This window comes from Diadema antillarum, unplaced genomic scaffold (assembly GCF_040938485.1).
Source record: "Diadema antillarum isolate AM-2024a unplaced genomic scaffold, OU_Dant_1.0 scf00000146, whole genome shotgun sequence".
Classification (NCBI taxonomy): Eukaryota; Metazoa; Echinodermata; class Echinoidea; order Diadematoida; family Diadematidae; genus Diadema; species Diadema antillarum.
In genome coordinates, this window is record NW_027271035.1 from 546453 (window position 1) to 562397 (window position 15945).

General features: G+C 38.6%; 1 protein-coding gene across 1 annotated transcript in view; it reads left to right on the forward strand.

Annotated features, from left to right (window-relative positions):
* LOC139721576 (THO complex subunit 2-like) overlaps positions 1-15582 on the forward strand; it is a 51746-nt gene extending 36164 nt beyond the window's left edge. Inside the window, exons 25-39 of the mRNA XM_071632908.1 lie at positions 713-870; positions 1875-2003; positions 2703-2903; positions 3392-3507; positions 4526-4592; positions 5721-5868; positions 6463-6682; positions 7075-7295; positions 7897-8160; positions 8980-9014; positions 10423-10488; positions 11936-12098; positions 13427-13506; positions 14196-14329; positions 15446-15582. Of these exons, the coding sequence (XP_071489009.1) occupies positions 713-870; positions 1875-2003; positions 2703-2903; positions 3392-3507; positions 4526-4592; positions 5721-5868; positions 6463-6682; positions 7075-7295; positions 7897-8160; positions 8980-9014; positions 10423-10488; positions 11936-12098; positions 13427-13506; positions 14196-14329; positions 15446-15479 (2036 nt within the window). The 3' untranslated portion in view covers positions 15480-15582. The remainder of the gene's footprint in view (positions 1-712; positions 871-1874; positions 2004-2702; positions 2904-3391; positions 3508-4525; positions 4593-5720; positions 5869-6462; positions 6683-7074; positions 7296-7896; positions 8161-8979; positions 9015-10422; positions 10489-11935; positions 12099-13426; positions 13507-14195; positions 14330-15445) is intronic.
* Positions 15583-15945: the final 363 nt, after the last annotated feature.

The following is a 15945-nucleotide window of genomic DNA, read 5'->3' on the forward strand; positions in this document are numbered from 1 at the left end:
TTTTTAGATAATAAGAAACCTCTTATGAAATATGAAAGAGCATGTAATTCTATGAGGAATTCAACGTTTACTTGATGAAAATTGGTCTTGAAATGGCTGATATGTCCAAAAAATAGCAATTCTAATAAAGTGTGGGACCCACACTTTATTATGATTGCTTTGTTTTACTTTGTTTTTGGATGTTTCAGTCATTCCAAACCCGATTTTCATCAAATAAACTTTGAATTCTTCTTAAAATGGTATGCTCTGTACTATATCATAAGTGTTTTCTTGGTATCTCGCAAAAAGTTAAAAGCCTAATTCTCATCTCCACCAATACTGTACCATCCCTTTAATCAAATTTTCTTGTGGTCCAGAATAGGAGAGCAACAACAAGATTATCAGTTATGTATTCAGTGCATGATGTCAGCCAATCAGTCAGCCAATCACAAGCATGATGAAGACAAATTCTCTTATTACTAGGTACAAGTATTATCTTCTTTGTGTTGCTTGTCTACCAGATGAGTTAATTTGTCATTTTGTGTAAGCAGTGCCAAAGCCCTGCACAAACAAACGAACAAACAAACGAATGCACAAACGAACGAACAAATGAATGGAACAAACAAACAAATGGATGAACAAATGAACGAATGAATGACCAGACGATAGAATGAACAGCTGCTTCCTTTAGTCCTACATTACACTTTGATATACTTTGCTCTTTGTTGCATAGGTTCCACCAAGAATGAGACCATCACCCAGTTTCTCCAGCTGTGTGTTTTTCCCCGATGCTGCTTCTCAGCCAGCGATGCTCTCTACTGTGCCAAGTTTGTGCTGACGGTACACCAACTCAAAACGCCCAACTTCTCCACACTCTTGTGCTATGACAGAGTAAGTGGGCATCGGTCGATTTGTCTGTATTACTCGAGTATATGACGTCCGTGATGACGTTTATTTAAACTAATTTTTTTTTTTTGTGGGGGGGGTTGTAAGGGGTTGAAAGTCATTAGCTCTTAGTGTGTTGTCTTGCTAAGTATACTTCAATTGCATTATTTTGGAAGTCTTGGATTAGAGATGGTGGAAAATTGTTTTGTAATCATCGATAGGAAAAAAATGTTGGGATGCTTTCACCCAGCTGTAGTTGAAAGAACAGAGATAGGTTCTCACTTCTGAGCATATGGGGACATTATCACTTTGTCTTATGTGCTATATAAGCACTGTCAATAATAATAATAATAATGATCATCATCATCATCATCATCATCATCATCATCATCATCATCATCATTATTATTATTATTATTATTACTATTCCCTGGGAAATTCTGCACACTAAATTGATCTCTATCCAAACCTGAGCACCATCTTGACAGAACAGCTTGTCTGAAATCTTATGTCGAGGTCTGTGGTACAGTCATAATAAAGTTGATGGATATGTAAGGGTGCATCTCTTTCATACCAAATGTCAGGAAGTAAGGAAGAATCTTGTAAAAATCTCATGTAAAACAAGAAATAATCGACGAGATTTGATGGGAAAAAATATGATGAATGAGAATTGCGAAGTTGTTTCCATACTTAAAAAAGTTTGTATCATCTGCAGGAGTGGATGTGGAGTTTGTGTTGCAAAACAAACAAAATTCTTCATTTGACTCTGACCACCTTAGCCAGTCATTCCCCTATAGAGTACCGAAGTAATGATGTCACAGTCTTTTATTATAGCTTGGGTTGGAACCAGGTGCACGCATAAACACTTTGGCCAGATGAGTTTGTTTGGAACCAGTTTCCATGGCAATGAATGGCAATGACATTACACTTTGGTACTCAAGGATTTCTCCAATGCCTAGTTAAATCTGTATACATATTTTGAATTCTTCAATTTCTTTTGTGTGAACCAGGTGTTTCAGGACATCACGTACACGGTGGCCAGCTGCACGGAGAATGAGGCCAGCCGCTATGGTCGCTTCCTGTCAGCCATGATGGAAACTGTCATGAGGTGGCACAGCAACAAAGACATCTACGACAGGGTATGGCACCAACTGAAGATACATTCAATACTAGCTAGTTAGCAACATGATTAGGGCAATGGTTCAAGTAGACCGAGTGTTTGAACACATTCTCTCATAGGGGCAAATGTGTGCAAGATAAAGAAAAGAAAATGAATAGATAAATAGAAATGAATTCAGTTAGAATTTCAATTTATTTCAATTTCCAACAGACAATTCATTAACAAGGTATGTGAAAAAGATGATACAGTTAAAGCATTTAGCAATTATAATTCTTGTGAAGTAACGTCCAAGTATGCTTCTTTTAAAATAACATCCAAATATGCTTCTTTTGAAATAACATCCAAATATGCTTCTTTTGAAATAACATCCACATATGCTTCTTTTGAATTAACATCCAAATATGCTTCTTTTGAAATAATATCCAAATATCTTTCTTTTGAAATAACGTCCAAATATGCTTGCTGTAAGAGTCATAGCAAAATTTAATACATGTTCCGCAAAAACGGGAGGGACCCACTAAAAAGCAATGCTTGTAATGTACAGGCCTGTCAAAGAAAATCCAAAGAAAAGAATAAAGATTAGATTTTCCTACAGATATGAATGCATGCAATCAATCGAAGTAGAACTTTTTTTTCCAGTGGAGAAGAGTTAATGCTGTTTGTTATTTCGTATTCTGATTCAGTGTGTGTGATTTCTATATCATTGCATTTTTGCCAGGAATGCGGGAACTTCCCAGGTTTCGTTACTGTCCTGAGAGCAAGCGGCACAGAGTCCAGTAACAAGGCTGACCAGCTGGACTACGAGAACTTCAGACACGTGTGCCACAAGTGGCAGTACAAGCTGACCAAGGCAGTCGTGTGCTGCCTGGAGTCCAAGGAGTACACACAGATCCGGAACACTCTCATCCTTCTGACCAAGGTATGGTTAAGAGAACTGGAGAAAACCATTCTTCTGAATGAACAGCTCATTTGGTAGTGTAGGGCGTTGTATAGATACGTTCATATGTTATCATAATTGTATAGAACAAGAAGTTTACAGAATTTTCTGTTGGTGAAGGTGTGTGTGTAGCATGTTCAAAAGTAGGAGAGTGTAAACTGATTTTAGAAACATCGCTATGTAACAAATGTGGTGCTTTTAATTATCCTAGTTGTCATTCAAATTCATGAAAAGATAGTGTCCCAAGGATTCTTTCTTCATGGAAACACAAGTGTGAAAGTGCAGTTAGCATATCGGTGTAAATTCAAGTTATTTTGCAGCAGATAAGGGAACAAAGAAATTATGTCGTTAATAGATTCTGTAAGTCACAACCAATCACCTATGCTACCATCTAACAAGAGTGCAAACTTCTAGTTGTTACTTGCATGATCTGTGAATAATGCTATTCTTGATGCTGCCTTTCCTTTTAGATCCTGCCCTACTTCCCGCTGGTCCAGAATCTGGGCCAGGTGTTGGAGAAGCGAGTGGACAAAATCAAGGTGGAGGAGAAGGAGAAGAGACCAGACATCTATGCACTGGCCATGGGGTAGGTAAACCTATCAATTAGAAAAACAAAACAAAACTGATTAGAGTTTGTACAACTGTGTGATACAACTTTTTCTTCTGCTGATTTGTGATGGTCGACAGTGTGGTAAGGAAATGTAGATAAATTTTCATATTAATGAATTCTATGTGATTATTTGAACAGAAAAAAACAAAAAGGCAGCGAGTTGATTTTCATGAGAACGTTTCAACTTTATGGTCGAAGAGGCTTGGGTCCAAAGGCTTAGCCTGGCAGAGCAATGTTGTGCGTTATCAAGCCATCCTCTTTGGAGAGGTGTAAGGGATGCCCTTCTGGACATTAACTGAAGGTCATGTGTGTTAGAGCTGACCACGCGAATTACACTGACCCCCTCGTGGTTTGACCAAGGTAGCCGGCAAACATATCAACCTAGCACATTGTGGCACAGCAATGAATCAGTTGATAGAATGTGATCATATTAACATGGTCACTGACTTCTGCAAGAGTCTTCATAGAAATGAACTTGCAAATAAGATCTTTAGTCTACAGAACATTGGTATCGTATTCATTTTGTGTTACATTTTTTTTCTCTCAAATATCTTGTATTGCTTCCTTTTTTTTTTCAGGTTTCAAGTTTTAAGTTTCTTTATTGTTAAAAATCTTGCTATAAAGACACAAGAACATGGTAACAATCTCGAAGTTTATAAACCGCATAACATGTTTCAATAACAAACTACTACAATGGAACCTTGTTATTAAGTGTTCAGAAAACGTGTTTACACCAAGGTGACCCTGCTGATTCAAACACTTTCTTTTCACTTGCCTTTTCCATTAATAGGCACCACAGGACAATTGACACAAGGTGATTTCCTTGGTCCTGTGGAATTCCTTATAATAAGGGTTCCATTATACAACAATAATAATGATAACTCTTCATCATTTGTCCCCTTTGACAGGCCTTGTGACAATGGCACTACTTTAAATAACAATTTAACTTTGTGAGCAAAGTGTAATGCCATGATTCCTTTGTGTTGGTCATTAGATATTCTGGTCAGCTGAAGGCTAGGAGACCAGCCATGATTCCAGAGGACAAGTTTCACTTCAAAGAGGTGAGGCAATCGTCTTGAATGTTTCGTGTAATGTTTGGTTTCAGGTCACGGTGACACAACATTTGTCCCTGTGACAGTTGCTCCGGTCTTATTTTCTCCAGGACTTTGGGTTTGAGTTATGGTTGTGATAGGGTTTTAGCTTTAATTTGATGTGAGGATTAGGATTAGGGTTATGTTAATGGGTAGAATGTACTATTTGTACGTGTGGCTTAGCGTGCAGATACTTCTTGGAAGCGATTGTCGCAGGAGCAAATGTCATGGAACCTCGGGTCACTGCAGTGAGGTTTGAGAGATTATCTTGTGTAGACACTTTGCTGCTTTTACAGGGGAAAATCCTTTTGCTTACATTTCATGTTTCCTTCATTTTCTGTTATGATAACATTGTGTTTCTTGTTTATTCACAATTTTAGTGAAATTTAGCTGTAATTTACATGGGTTACTAGATATATCTACATTTCTGCATGCCATTAAATCATTTATTGCCATTGTCTGAGAGAATAGTAATGTGATATCTCTGAAATGCCCCCCCCCCAAAAAAAAAATATATATATATATATCAACCCTGTACAAAACAAACAAAAGAAAGAAGCTGTAAGGAAATCCACTATTTGTCTCATTATTAGGGCTAACCCCCCCCCCCCCCAACTCCTATCATGTATCATTTAAACTATTTGCAAGCATATAGATTGTGTGCACGGGGGTTGCAACGATTTTCAAGCTTTAAGCTTATGTTGCAATTCCTTTGCGTGTTCGTTACCTTGAATAATGTAGCTCTCTTAGTGGAGCTGTATACTATCCTGTAACTGCTTCTTATCAATGTATACTTATTGTATATATTTTGTCTTGGCTATATGAGATGTACTTGCATACATTTGTATGCATTCCTATTTTGTGAACACGCATGAAATCTTGAATAAATGAATAAATCTTGAATAAATAAATAAATAAATAAATAAATAACCCTTCTTATTTTTCAAATACATATATCAATTATAATGTTTTATTGGTAAGTTTTGAGTACATTGGTATTAATCTGACCTGTTTTTTTGACTTTTTATGTGTTCTTTTTTTATAAAATTTTCTTTTTATCAAAGACTAATTGATAATGTCCTAATCTTTGTTGTACAGAAGCCAAATGTTGCAGCAGCGCCTGCTAGCCAGTCGGCTGAAGCTACCGGAGGGAAGTCTGCCTCATCAGTTAGCAACACCTCAATCTCTGGTAGCCAGAGCAGCACCCTTGTCAATGGGGTCTCGTCAAAGGAAGACCAGGGCAAAGGTACCAGTCGTCTAGTTTCTTTGTTTGGTGTGGGAGGTTGTGCTGATTGGTTGCAGTGATCTGTTATTGCATTTCCTTGCTTCATCCGTAGTAGGCCTATGTATCTTCAGAGAGTTGTTTGACTTTGTGGCCTGAACAGTGTCAGTGGCAGAAAAAAACAACAAGCAAACAAACAAAACACAACAAAGAACACTTGACCAAATCTACTTGTTTAGTTGAGTTCAGGGTAGCTTTTGTTGACGTGTAATTGACATGCCTAATCCAATATTTGCTTTGATGGGGGGGGGGGGGGGGGTGTCACAGTATTGGTTCTAGCAAATGAAGGCAGTGCGTGTCCATTTCAGAATATGCATATTTGGGTTTTTTGTTGTTGCTTTTTTTTGTGTGTAGGCCCTAGTACTGTAGTCATCTTTGAGAACATGTCCAGTTGATGCATCATCACTAATGGTATGTGTAGTACATCTGCAAGGCCCTTGAATAGTAGTTGGGTCTTGACTTTTTACAAGGGATACAAAATCATTGTACAAAGTGCAAATGTATCACCACTGTTCAAAATCATGAAAATCTTGAAAATCTTGAAAATGCTCATCTCAGACATGGATCACTCGGCCGAGAAGTCATCCAGTTCCAAAACTTCGTCGAGCCGGGACTCTTCCAGTAAGTCTTCGTCGGGAACCAAGTCGTCCAAATCGGCCAGCTCCTCGCAAGTCAGCGGAAAGTCTTCGGCCTCAAAGTCCAACAGTGCTACTGTGAAGACATCAAGCCAACCCTCGGGCAGCACGCAAGTGTCAGGCTCCAAAAAGGCAGATTCCAAGTAAGTATGCTGCTGGCAGCTGCTGTGAAAGGTGTTATCTACACACTTAACAAGATGTTATGACAACAGAAGATGACCATTATTGTTAAATCTGTGTTTTTCACTGTTTACCTGAATAGCGATTTTCGTCTTGTCTGTCCCCATTGTTTTTATTTTATTTGGCTGCATCAAAATGTCTTGTGGTACATTTTTGCTGAGACATTTCAGATGATGCTTTGTGCTATCCTATGTTACTCTATCTACCACATCATTTTTATCTAAGCTCTTTAGGGACTATTTTCAAGTGCTTATATGTGGGCTAGGATTTACAGAAACTGGGTAACATGTCAAAACAAACTGACTTTGAGACGTAAGAGATGGATGTAACGTACGTCGCTTGTGAATTGTCACAGGTCGACGGAGGGCGGCAAGTCCAAGAGTCGTAAGGAAGAGAAGAATCACAAAGATGGCAGTGGAAGCAGTCGACTGGTGAAGGAAGAGAAAGTCTCCAAGGAAGACAAGGCTCCCAAGGAGGAGAAGGCTGGCAAGGAGGCCAAAGTTCAAAGGTCGTCAGACAAGAAGTCTGGTGGCGGCGAGAAATCACACAGGGATGACGGAAAGGGTGAGAAGAACAGTGATTTTTGGGGTCATCAATTTTACTTGCTTTGCAGGGCTGGAAATAAGATTTTTGAAGGTCACAACGATTTTTGACAGGGCACTTTAATCTTGGGGCAAAGTGTCCGTGGATACCCCAAAGGCCATTCAAAAGAGCATTACGGCCACTTTTAAAGGGCAGTTTATTTTGGTGAAAAGGGCACCAAGGCCATTTTGTTTCTAAAATGCCAATAGCACAATGTACGACACTTTGGTACCAGAATTGCAATATAACACACACATATTATACTGACGATACCACATTTATGTAAGTCTGAATAAATTTATTGGTCTTTTGATATGCTTGATATGATGGAGAAACAACAGTCAAGAGAAAAAGGGCATGATGACCAAAAGGAAAAGGGCAGGTATTCAGTGGCCTTGAGAATATATTTTTCTGGGGGCATCACAGCCAACCAAAGAGGCATCGATGACCGTCAATTATTAAGAGGCCTGCTTTGGCTCAGATTTGAATTGTGAAATGTTGGACAGGGTTTGAAGTGACTTTTATTTTACGCCTCCGCCGCGAAGTGTTGAAAATCACTGACAAAAACACTCGGTGAAATGCTTCCCCCCTGAAGGTGCCAGCAAAGATCACAAGAGCCACAGCTCGGAGGACATGGTGGCCCCCAAGGCAGAGGTGGATGGCAGGGAGGAGGAACGAGGGAGGAAGGTGGAGAAGAAGTCCTCCTCGCACCGAGAGAAGACCAAGGAGAAGGACGAGGGTCATAGGTCATCCAAGGAGAGGAGCCAGAGGGAGGAGAGTGTCGCCTCCAACTCTAGCCAGGGGTCGGGAGGGTCGTCGTCAAGGAGAGAGTCGCCGGCCATGAGCTCGGCCGACAGAGGTGAGCAGGGGAGAGATGGCAAAGCAACCACCTCTCTTTCTCTGTCTGCTGGGCTGCCTGTCTGTTTGACTGTCTGTCTGTCTGTCTGTCTGTCTCTGTCTGTCTGTCTGTCTGTCTGTCTCTATCTGTATCTATCTCTCTTTTTTGGGATCGAGATAGGGGATGGGGTAAATATAGGGGATGGGGTGAATGAGGTATTCATTTTAAAGATTTAACAATTTTTTTTTTTTTTGCATTGAAATGTGTGTATTCATTTGGAGGAAGACATGTAGAAGCATACATTTAGTTGAGGAAGCATTTCTTCTGTCATTTTACAACTCTTCACAAATATGGCTTGACATATAAAAAGCCACCTGGAAGTAAAAAAAGTCTGAAATCTCATGGAGTGAGAATGATTGGCAACTGCATGCACACATGGTAGATTCGATATCAATCCTCAATAGTACACCCTCCCACGTACTATATTCATATGTGTACGTTTACCATACAGTCAGTATAAGAGCCAAAGTAATCTTATATCTGTCAAATGCTACAAATGAGAAATGTTTTGCTGTGTAGAAATTTGTGTGAATTTTGTCCTCCACTGACGTAGCATGAAAAAACGAGAACGGGCAAATATTTTATGGACTTGTAAAGATGTGCACAATTGCTTGCATTCATGATATAAACAAGCGAAGTTCATAATAGTTCAGTTCATACAAAAAGTTGATTTAAAAAAAAAAAGAATAGAAAAATGCAAATTATGCAAAAGAGGTTACATGTACAGTATCCCCAAACCAATAACATCCTCTTTTTGAAAATCCTTTCTTCCCAATGCAGAACATAAAAGGAGAAGAACGGATGGATCAGCAGCTGTAAGTATTCATTTAAGAGATAGTGTCATTTACATCGTTACTTGAGTGCTATGATGACATTAGCTGGTTTTGAAGTTCTTGAGCAGTAGTTATTAGTTTGCTGAGCAGTAGATCTTAGTTTGTAGATTAATGGACATTTTTGTAGAGAATAGTTGACATTATTTGTTTAGATAGCCTGTATTTTCCTGAACTTGTTATCTGAGGTATTTCAATGCTGATATCTTTTTACAGTGATAGTATGGGAAAAGGGCACATCTGTATGAATGGCCTTCGATTTTTCAGCTTCTGTTTTTCAAGTCTTAATTGTCATACAGTTTGTGATATCATGAAATACTTTACTGTTGGGGATGCATGTATGTGTCTTCTTCGTTCTTTCAGTATTTATGGTGATAACAGTCTTGTTACTATGATTTTTGTTTGGCTTTATAAATGTCTTGAAATTATCTTGTGGTGTGCTTTGATGTTGCAGTGAGTAGCTAAGAAAACTTATTACATTACATCAGTTTTTTTCTAATATAAAATGTGCTTTATGCAGGCATAGGGTGTAAAAATGTCGACATCAAATTTCAGAGAACATTAAGTCTGATATAAAAATACACTGATATCAAACTGTAAAGAAAGAGAAAGAAATAATTTATAAGTAGAGAATGTATATTTGAATTATGATTAAAGAATTATGTTAACCATTTCGGCTGTAAACATGCATTAATTAGTTGAAGGAAAAAAGATCTTCAGGAGATACGCATTGCTTATCTGTGAGAGAGATTTTGAAAGTCTTAAGATTGCATTTTGAAAAGTTTGTGATCGATATGTAGTGCTATAAAGATAATACTGTAATCACACCATTTTTTGAAATGTTGACCGAAAAAAAAAACCTCATTTGGAAGTTTGATAGATACTGTTGTGTGACAAATATATCAGAAATTATGTTTTCACCCCCATCCCACAATAACAACAAAGTTAAAGAATATGAGAATGAAGATATGACTGTTATTACTGACACCCCATTACATTTTTGTTGAAAAAGCAGCTTATCGAGAGGTTTCCTTTCATTACTTTGCAGAGCTCCATTCTTTTTTTTCTTTTTCTTTTTTTTTTTTTTTGGGGGGGGGGATAGGGAGGGTCAAAGCGTCGGGTTTACAAATTTAGTATCTTACAAATCAGACATTTTGTGTGTGTGTGTGTGTGTGTGTGTGTGTGATTTGAAGATCAGAAATTTATCTATGTGTGTGTTATTGTTTCCTAGAGGAAACTAATTCACATAGTGATTAAAAGTTAAAAGTAAGGTTTTCTTTTTTAATTTGGGTCAGTGGTTACAGTGAGGGTCATGTATGGTTAAGGCAGCTTTGTAATCGTCTCACCTTCTGTGTGTGCACTAACTCACTAACCCCCCTGCACTGTATCACAGGTCTCTAGTGCAAGCTCCCCTGATCTCGGGCGAGAGCCGCCTTCTACTAAACACAGGAGAAGCAAGGTAATCCTATCCTCTTGCTCTCATCTACTGTTTAAATGCTTAGCTTTATCTGTGTGATTCAAGAAATGCCAATAGATGGGGCACAGATCTCTACCTGTTCCATAGTCTTGAATTTATTGTTGACGTTTGAAGAATTGCTGTAGCTCATTAGTGTGCCAGTTTAACTGTTTCTGTTCGTGTAACAAATCCTTTTTGTCTTTCTCGGTTGGAGTGACAAATAATAACTCCTATTCTGATACTATCCTCAGTAACTTGTGACGTTTGTATACACTTTCTATTGTATTTCTTGCTGTGTTATGCCTCATTCAAAGATCATTACATCCCCATCATATCGTGAAAGACCGTGCTGATAATGTCAGTATTCCTGTGTGAGGTCTAATGTTGCAAACTGTCATTCGTCTATGTCAAGCGCTGTATTGTGATGCTTTAAGCAGATTATCATATTTCTTTATGTCGAGGATGTTTACATGGATACCAAAGAGATTATCAGCCAGTAAATTGCACCAGACATGTGTGATATGAATTCAAGTTACTCAATATGTAGTGGTCACAGTAAAGACCGTAAAGACAAAATTTGATATTGCGATGATGGTCAAAAGGCATGAAAAAAAAAGCACAATAACAACACTCCAGCAAACAAAAGCTTTTAAAACTATGTTGTCACCATAAGAGATCTACATGTATGAACAAATATCACCACGCTAATAAACCATTTATCAAATAGTTTATCATAACTTGATTGTCTGGGAAATATCAAGTACTGTAATATAGTCACTCACAAACTTGCACCTCTTTGAAGTGATATACTTTCTTTTTTTTTCACCCCTAATATATATTTTTTTCTTAGCTCCTTATTCACATGAAATCAGACACAAGTAACCTAGCTTCTTTTTTGTTATGTTCACTCAATATAGGCATACACATGTTATATTTTCTTTAGGCCGTCGTCTCTTCAAGCTATATGCTTATTAAATGAGAGCCTTCTGCATTGCAATCCTACCATTCTACTGTAATTCCGTCAGTCACATTGTTCATTCCTTTATCCCGAAAATCTCCAAATCAACACATCTTTTCATTCTGTTCAGTTTATTGTACATGGATTTGTACTATGTTCAAATTTACAGATAGTATGTCCAGTTATTGAAAGAATTGACCTTTTGCATTTGTGAGATATTAGATTCAGTGCAGAAAACTGAATGAATTTGAAATTTGATTTAAAGTGACTATGGTAGCATAGCAGCATAGCATATGGCAACATTTTAAAACTGAAAACAAATTCAAACAGTGCCTTTGTTGAATTTATCAAGACTACTCAAGCAAACCATAAGCTGCCCTTAACAACAACAACAAGAGCGAAAAAAACCCAACAGATTTAGCGTCTGATGATCAACAGAGTACACAGTACGATAACCTCGATGTGTGAAACTTTGTTGCCATGGTAACACAGAGCAGCGAACGTTCCCGCGAGAGGGAAGTGCTGATGGAGGTACACGAGTCTGAACGAGAGAGAAGCCGGGAGAAGGAGAAGGAGAAGAAGAGTGAAAAGAAGAGGGACCACTCGGCAGGGGATGCCAACAACGAAGCAAAGAGGCACAAAACAAATGAACTGGGTAAGTGGAAATCATAATGTAGTGTCGTAGAACACTCGGAGACCAGTCTCTTGTGTGTTCATTTGGAGTATACAGTTCAGCCACGTAGAAAACTGATAGGCCCGAATTCACGAAGGTGGTACAAATGAAACCATGGTTTAAACCATGGACAAAAACCATGGAGCGCCAAGTGTCGCATGAAATATTTCGTTACAAAATTGGTCATTTCGTCGACAACATGACCGTTTCGTTACCGAAATTATCATTTCGTGGACGAAATGACTGATTTCATAACGAAATATTCCATGCGACACTTGGCGCTCCATTGTTTTTGTCCATGGTTTAAACCATGGTTTCATTTGTACCACCTTTGTGAATTCGGGCCATAGAGTACATGTGCATGGTGTAGTGAGTGTGTTCATGACGCAGTATTATTACATCACAGTGTAGCATTTGACTCTGTGCTGTCTGTTGACATTGTTACAAATCATTAAAACAAAACAAACTGGGAAGTGGAGTAAGTTGTATCTTAGATTAGAGACCAATTTCTTGTGGCGATTTAGAGGTTTCAGTTCAGCCATGTCCAAAACTGATAGAATACAAGTTATCAGTGTATGATGTAGTGAGTGTGATAAGGAGTCGCTATTATGATATCGCAGTGTAACATTTGTCTGTGTACCATTTGTCTTTAAATTTATGTTATGTATCAGATGATTTGCCATAATGTAAAGCCCATGTGCTGGCATAGCGTGCCATAGTTTTGTTGCTACGCACTCGAATAAAATGGAACCCAAATGTAAGTCTCAAGATTGTGCTGTGTGTAGTTAAGTCTGAACCACCTCATTGCCAGTTTGTTGGGTTCAGACTCGACTACGAACAAACAGCACGATCAGGAGACTCACATTTGAGTTCCATTTTATTCGAGTGCGTAGTAACAACACTATGGCACGCTATGCCAGCACATGGCATCAACATTATGGCAAACCATCTGATACATAACAATTTACAAGTTTTGATTTGCATTGATGGGAATATAAGCAGGTGAACAGTTGCAAAGTCTTAGGGTTTCAATTACTCCTGTACAGTGATCCAGACCTTGTTTATGAGAAAATCTGCAAGCTACCTGGTACCTCAAAGACATTTATAGCTAATTGGGAGAACACAGGCCCTGAATATCAACTTGCCATACCAAAATAGAGACAGGAAAATACAAATTGTGCAGTTTCTTCATCGTCATATATTAGCCATGAACATGCAATTCCTTCATAGTCAAATATTGGTCACAGACGTACCGTTTGTGTAGTCAAATGTTAGTCAAGAGTTTTGCCGTAATGTTTTCTACCATGCAGGTCATGAAAGCAAGAGCAGCAAGAGATCGTCCCTTGGGGATGGCCCTAGCTCCAGCAGCGCCTTCAACGGTGACAGAACGGTAAGCTTTGTCCTCAAAAGTCATCAATTAACCCTAAAGCTCTCTTTTCCAATTGCATCCACCATCCGAGTAGAGTTGCCATATCTCCATGACTCTACAGCAGAGATGCCAATTATTACCCTTTTGCAGCATTTTAGACTGTCTGTTTATTTAGGTTTTTGTTTTGTTTTGTTTTTCTTTTCTTTTTTCCCCTAAACAATGCATTCCTAAACAAGAAGGAAAAATACATATGTATTTTTACTTAATCTTTGACACCATAACTCAGAAAATTCCCTAAAAAGTCTCTATTATGTAATGCATGCATACACTGAGTTTCATTAAAAAAACATTTGAAAGAAATAGATATGGGGGGATAATACTTGTGATAAAGTTCTAAAATTTGACCTTGACCCACAATTTTTTACACTAAGCACATGCTTCGAAATATTACATATATCTTCATCCATCCATACCAAGATAGTGCCAAATTTCATATGAATACTTCAAAACAATTCAGAAATTACACCGTCCCAAATTGTTTACATGAGGACAACTCAAAATCACCATGCGGCTCTTTATGGGGCTCTTAAAAAAATAAATGCCATTGTATTGGAGAAAGAGGAGATTGATGATGATGGGTGCATTGTCCCATTATAGGAAAGTTCTTGTATTGTTTGATTATACATCCGTGTCTTGTCTTGGATGTACAGGAGGAGAGAGAGCGAGAGAGGGAGGTGAAGGAGGAGAAATCCTCCCGGCGAGAATCCGACGTCAGGGAGAGGCCGGCCAAGGAGAAGAAGATTAAGAGAGAACCTGTGGATGAGGACAGAGATGATGACAGACAATATCCTTTGCCATAAGCCTTGATACTTTGTTAAAGTGGATATTTTTGCGTGGGTAATTTTTTGCACCAGCCTGTTAAAATAAATTTGGCATGTTTTTGATTCTGCGGAATCAAGACATTCATTAGTGGAACATGTAACATGCAAAAATATTCACATGTTTTTATTTTTCGTGCCAGTTTCTGGTTGCACGGAATTTGCTGAAAAATTTCAACACTTCGAAAATTTATGCTTTTACAGTAGTGCTTATTTGTAACTTTACATAACTAAGCCTCATCTCTAGACACTCTGCAGCTAGCAGCAACTCGCAAAATCAGATATTCGCTTGTCGCAACTCCCAAAATCAACTGATCTTGACAGTCGGCCCCTCAGAAATGCACATTGGAGGACTCGATTTTCATGGCTGCATTTTATAGTAACAGTGTTTATCAAAATGGGGTCCTCACTGCAGAAGAGATCTGCGATTACAGCCAAGTCAAGATTAAAACAACTTCTGCAACAGCCTGTCAGCCTTTCAGGATTTCTGTTTGATACCTCGCCGTTTTTCTAAAGTCATCAAGCTGCTTTGAAAGTGAACGGTCGTAGGCTATACTCACCAAAGCTGAGCATAGCTGTGCAAGAGCCTATGAAAATCTGCATACTGTAGTTATTGTTCAAATGCCAGCATATACTGTAGTATTAAAGATGATTGCAGCGGCATTGCCATCATAGAGTTACACACTCCAAGGCCAGTAGCTTCAGTTCATCCAATGATGATTTTACAATTTGCATTAGTCGCCTCTAAAAGAGTATGCATCCTGTCCTAAAAGTACTAGCCCCTTTGCAAACGTTAAAAGGATGACTCCAAAAGTGAACAAGGGAGGTTACTGATATGATGGGGGATAATGTCATTAGTCATGCATGCTATTCTCAATGCCCAGTGCATGTCAAATGACAGGATTCCAACAAAACTCTAGTCTCTGCTCTACTAAGCCAACACCGCCAATGTATTTCAGTACATCTCTGCAGACAGTAGGCCTTTCTTTGAAGTGATTTTGTAGATGTTCTTTCACTGCTCTCAAATTTGTATTTGTGTATCTGGATGGACCTGTTGTGTTTTTTCCTTGACTTCGCTGCACTAAATCCAGCAGCTCCCGAAAGAGGCGTCCTTGACGAGACCCGGGAGTTTGAATCTCTGTGTACATATCACGACATCAGCAGCTTGAAAGGAGTGTCACAATGGAATGGAGAAAGGAGGACTGCATGTTGATGATGGACTTACAGCCACTTCTTTCCTTCTTCCGACCCCCCCCCCCCCCCCATTCTCTTAACCCGTTCCATGCCAAATTCTGAAATCTCCATAGATTTAATACACAGGCCGCCAGGTTCCTGTAGTGAATGGGTTAAAATATGTCTGCATTTGTCCTTTGCTAGATTTGAAGTAAAAATGGTCTTTCTGCCGCTCCCTGTGAAACTATGTCCATTGAAATATTCCCAAAGATTACATCATTAGTAGAGAAAGAAAATTTTGGGGCATGTCTGGTGCTTTTCTGAGGGAAATGATTGGAATTTTACATTTCACACAATAAACTGAATCTGTAATATATTAAGATTTCATGCGTGCTTTGTTCACCAAAGT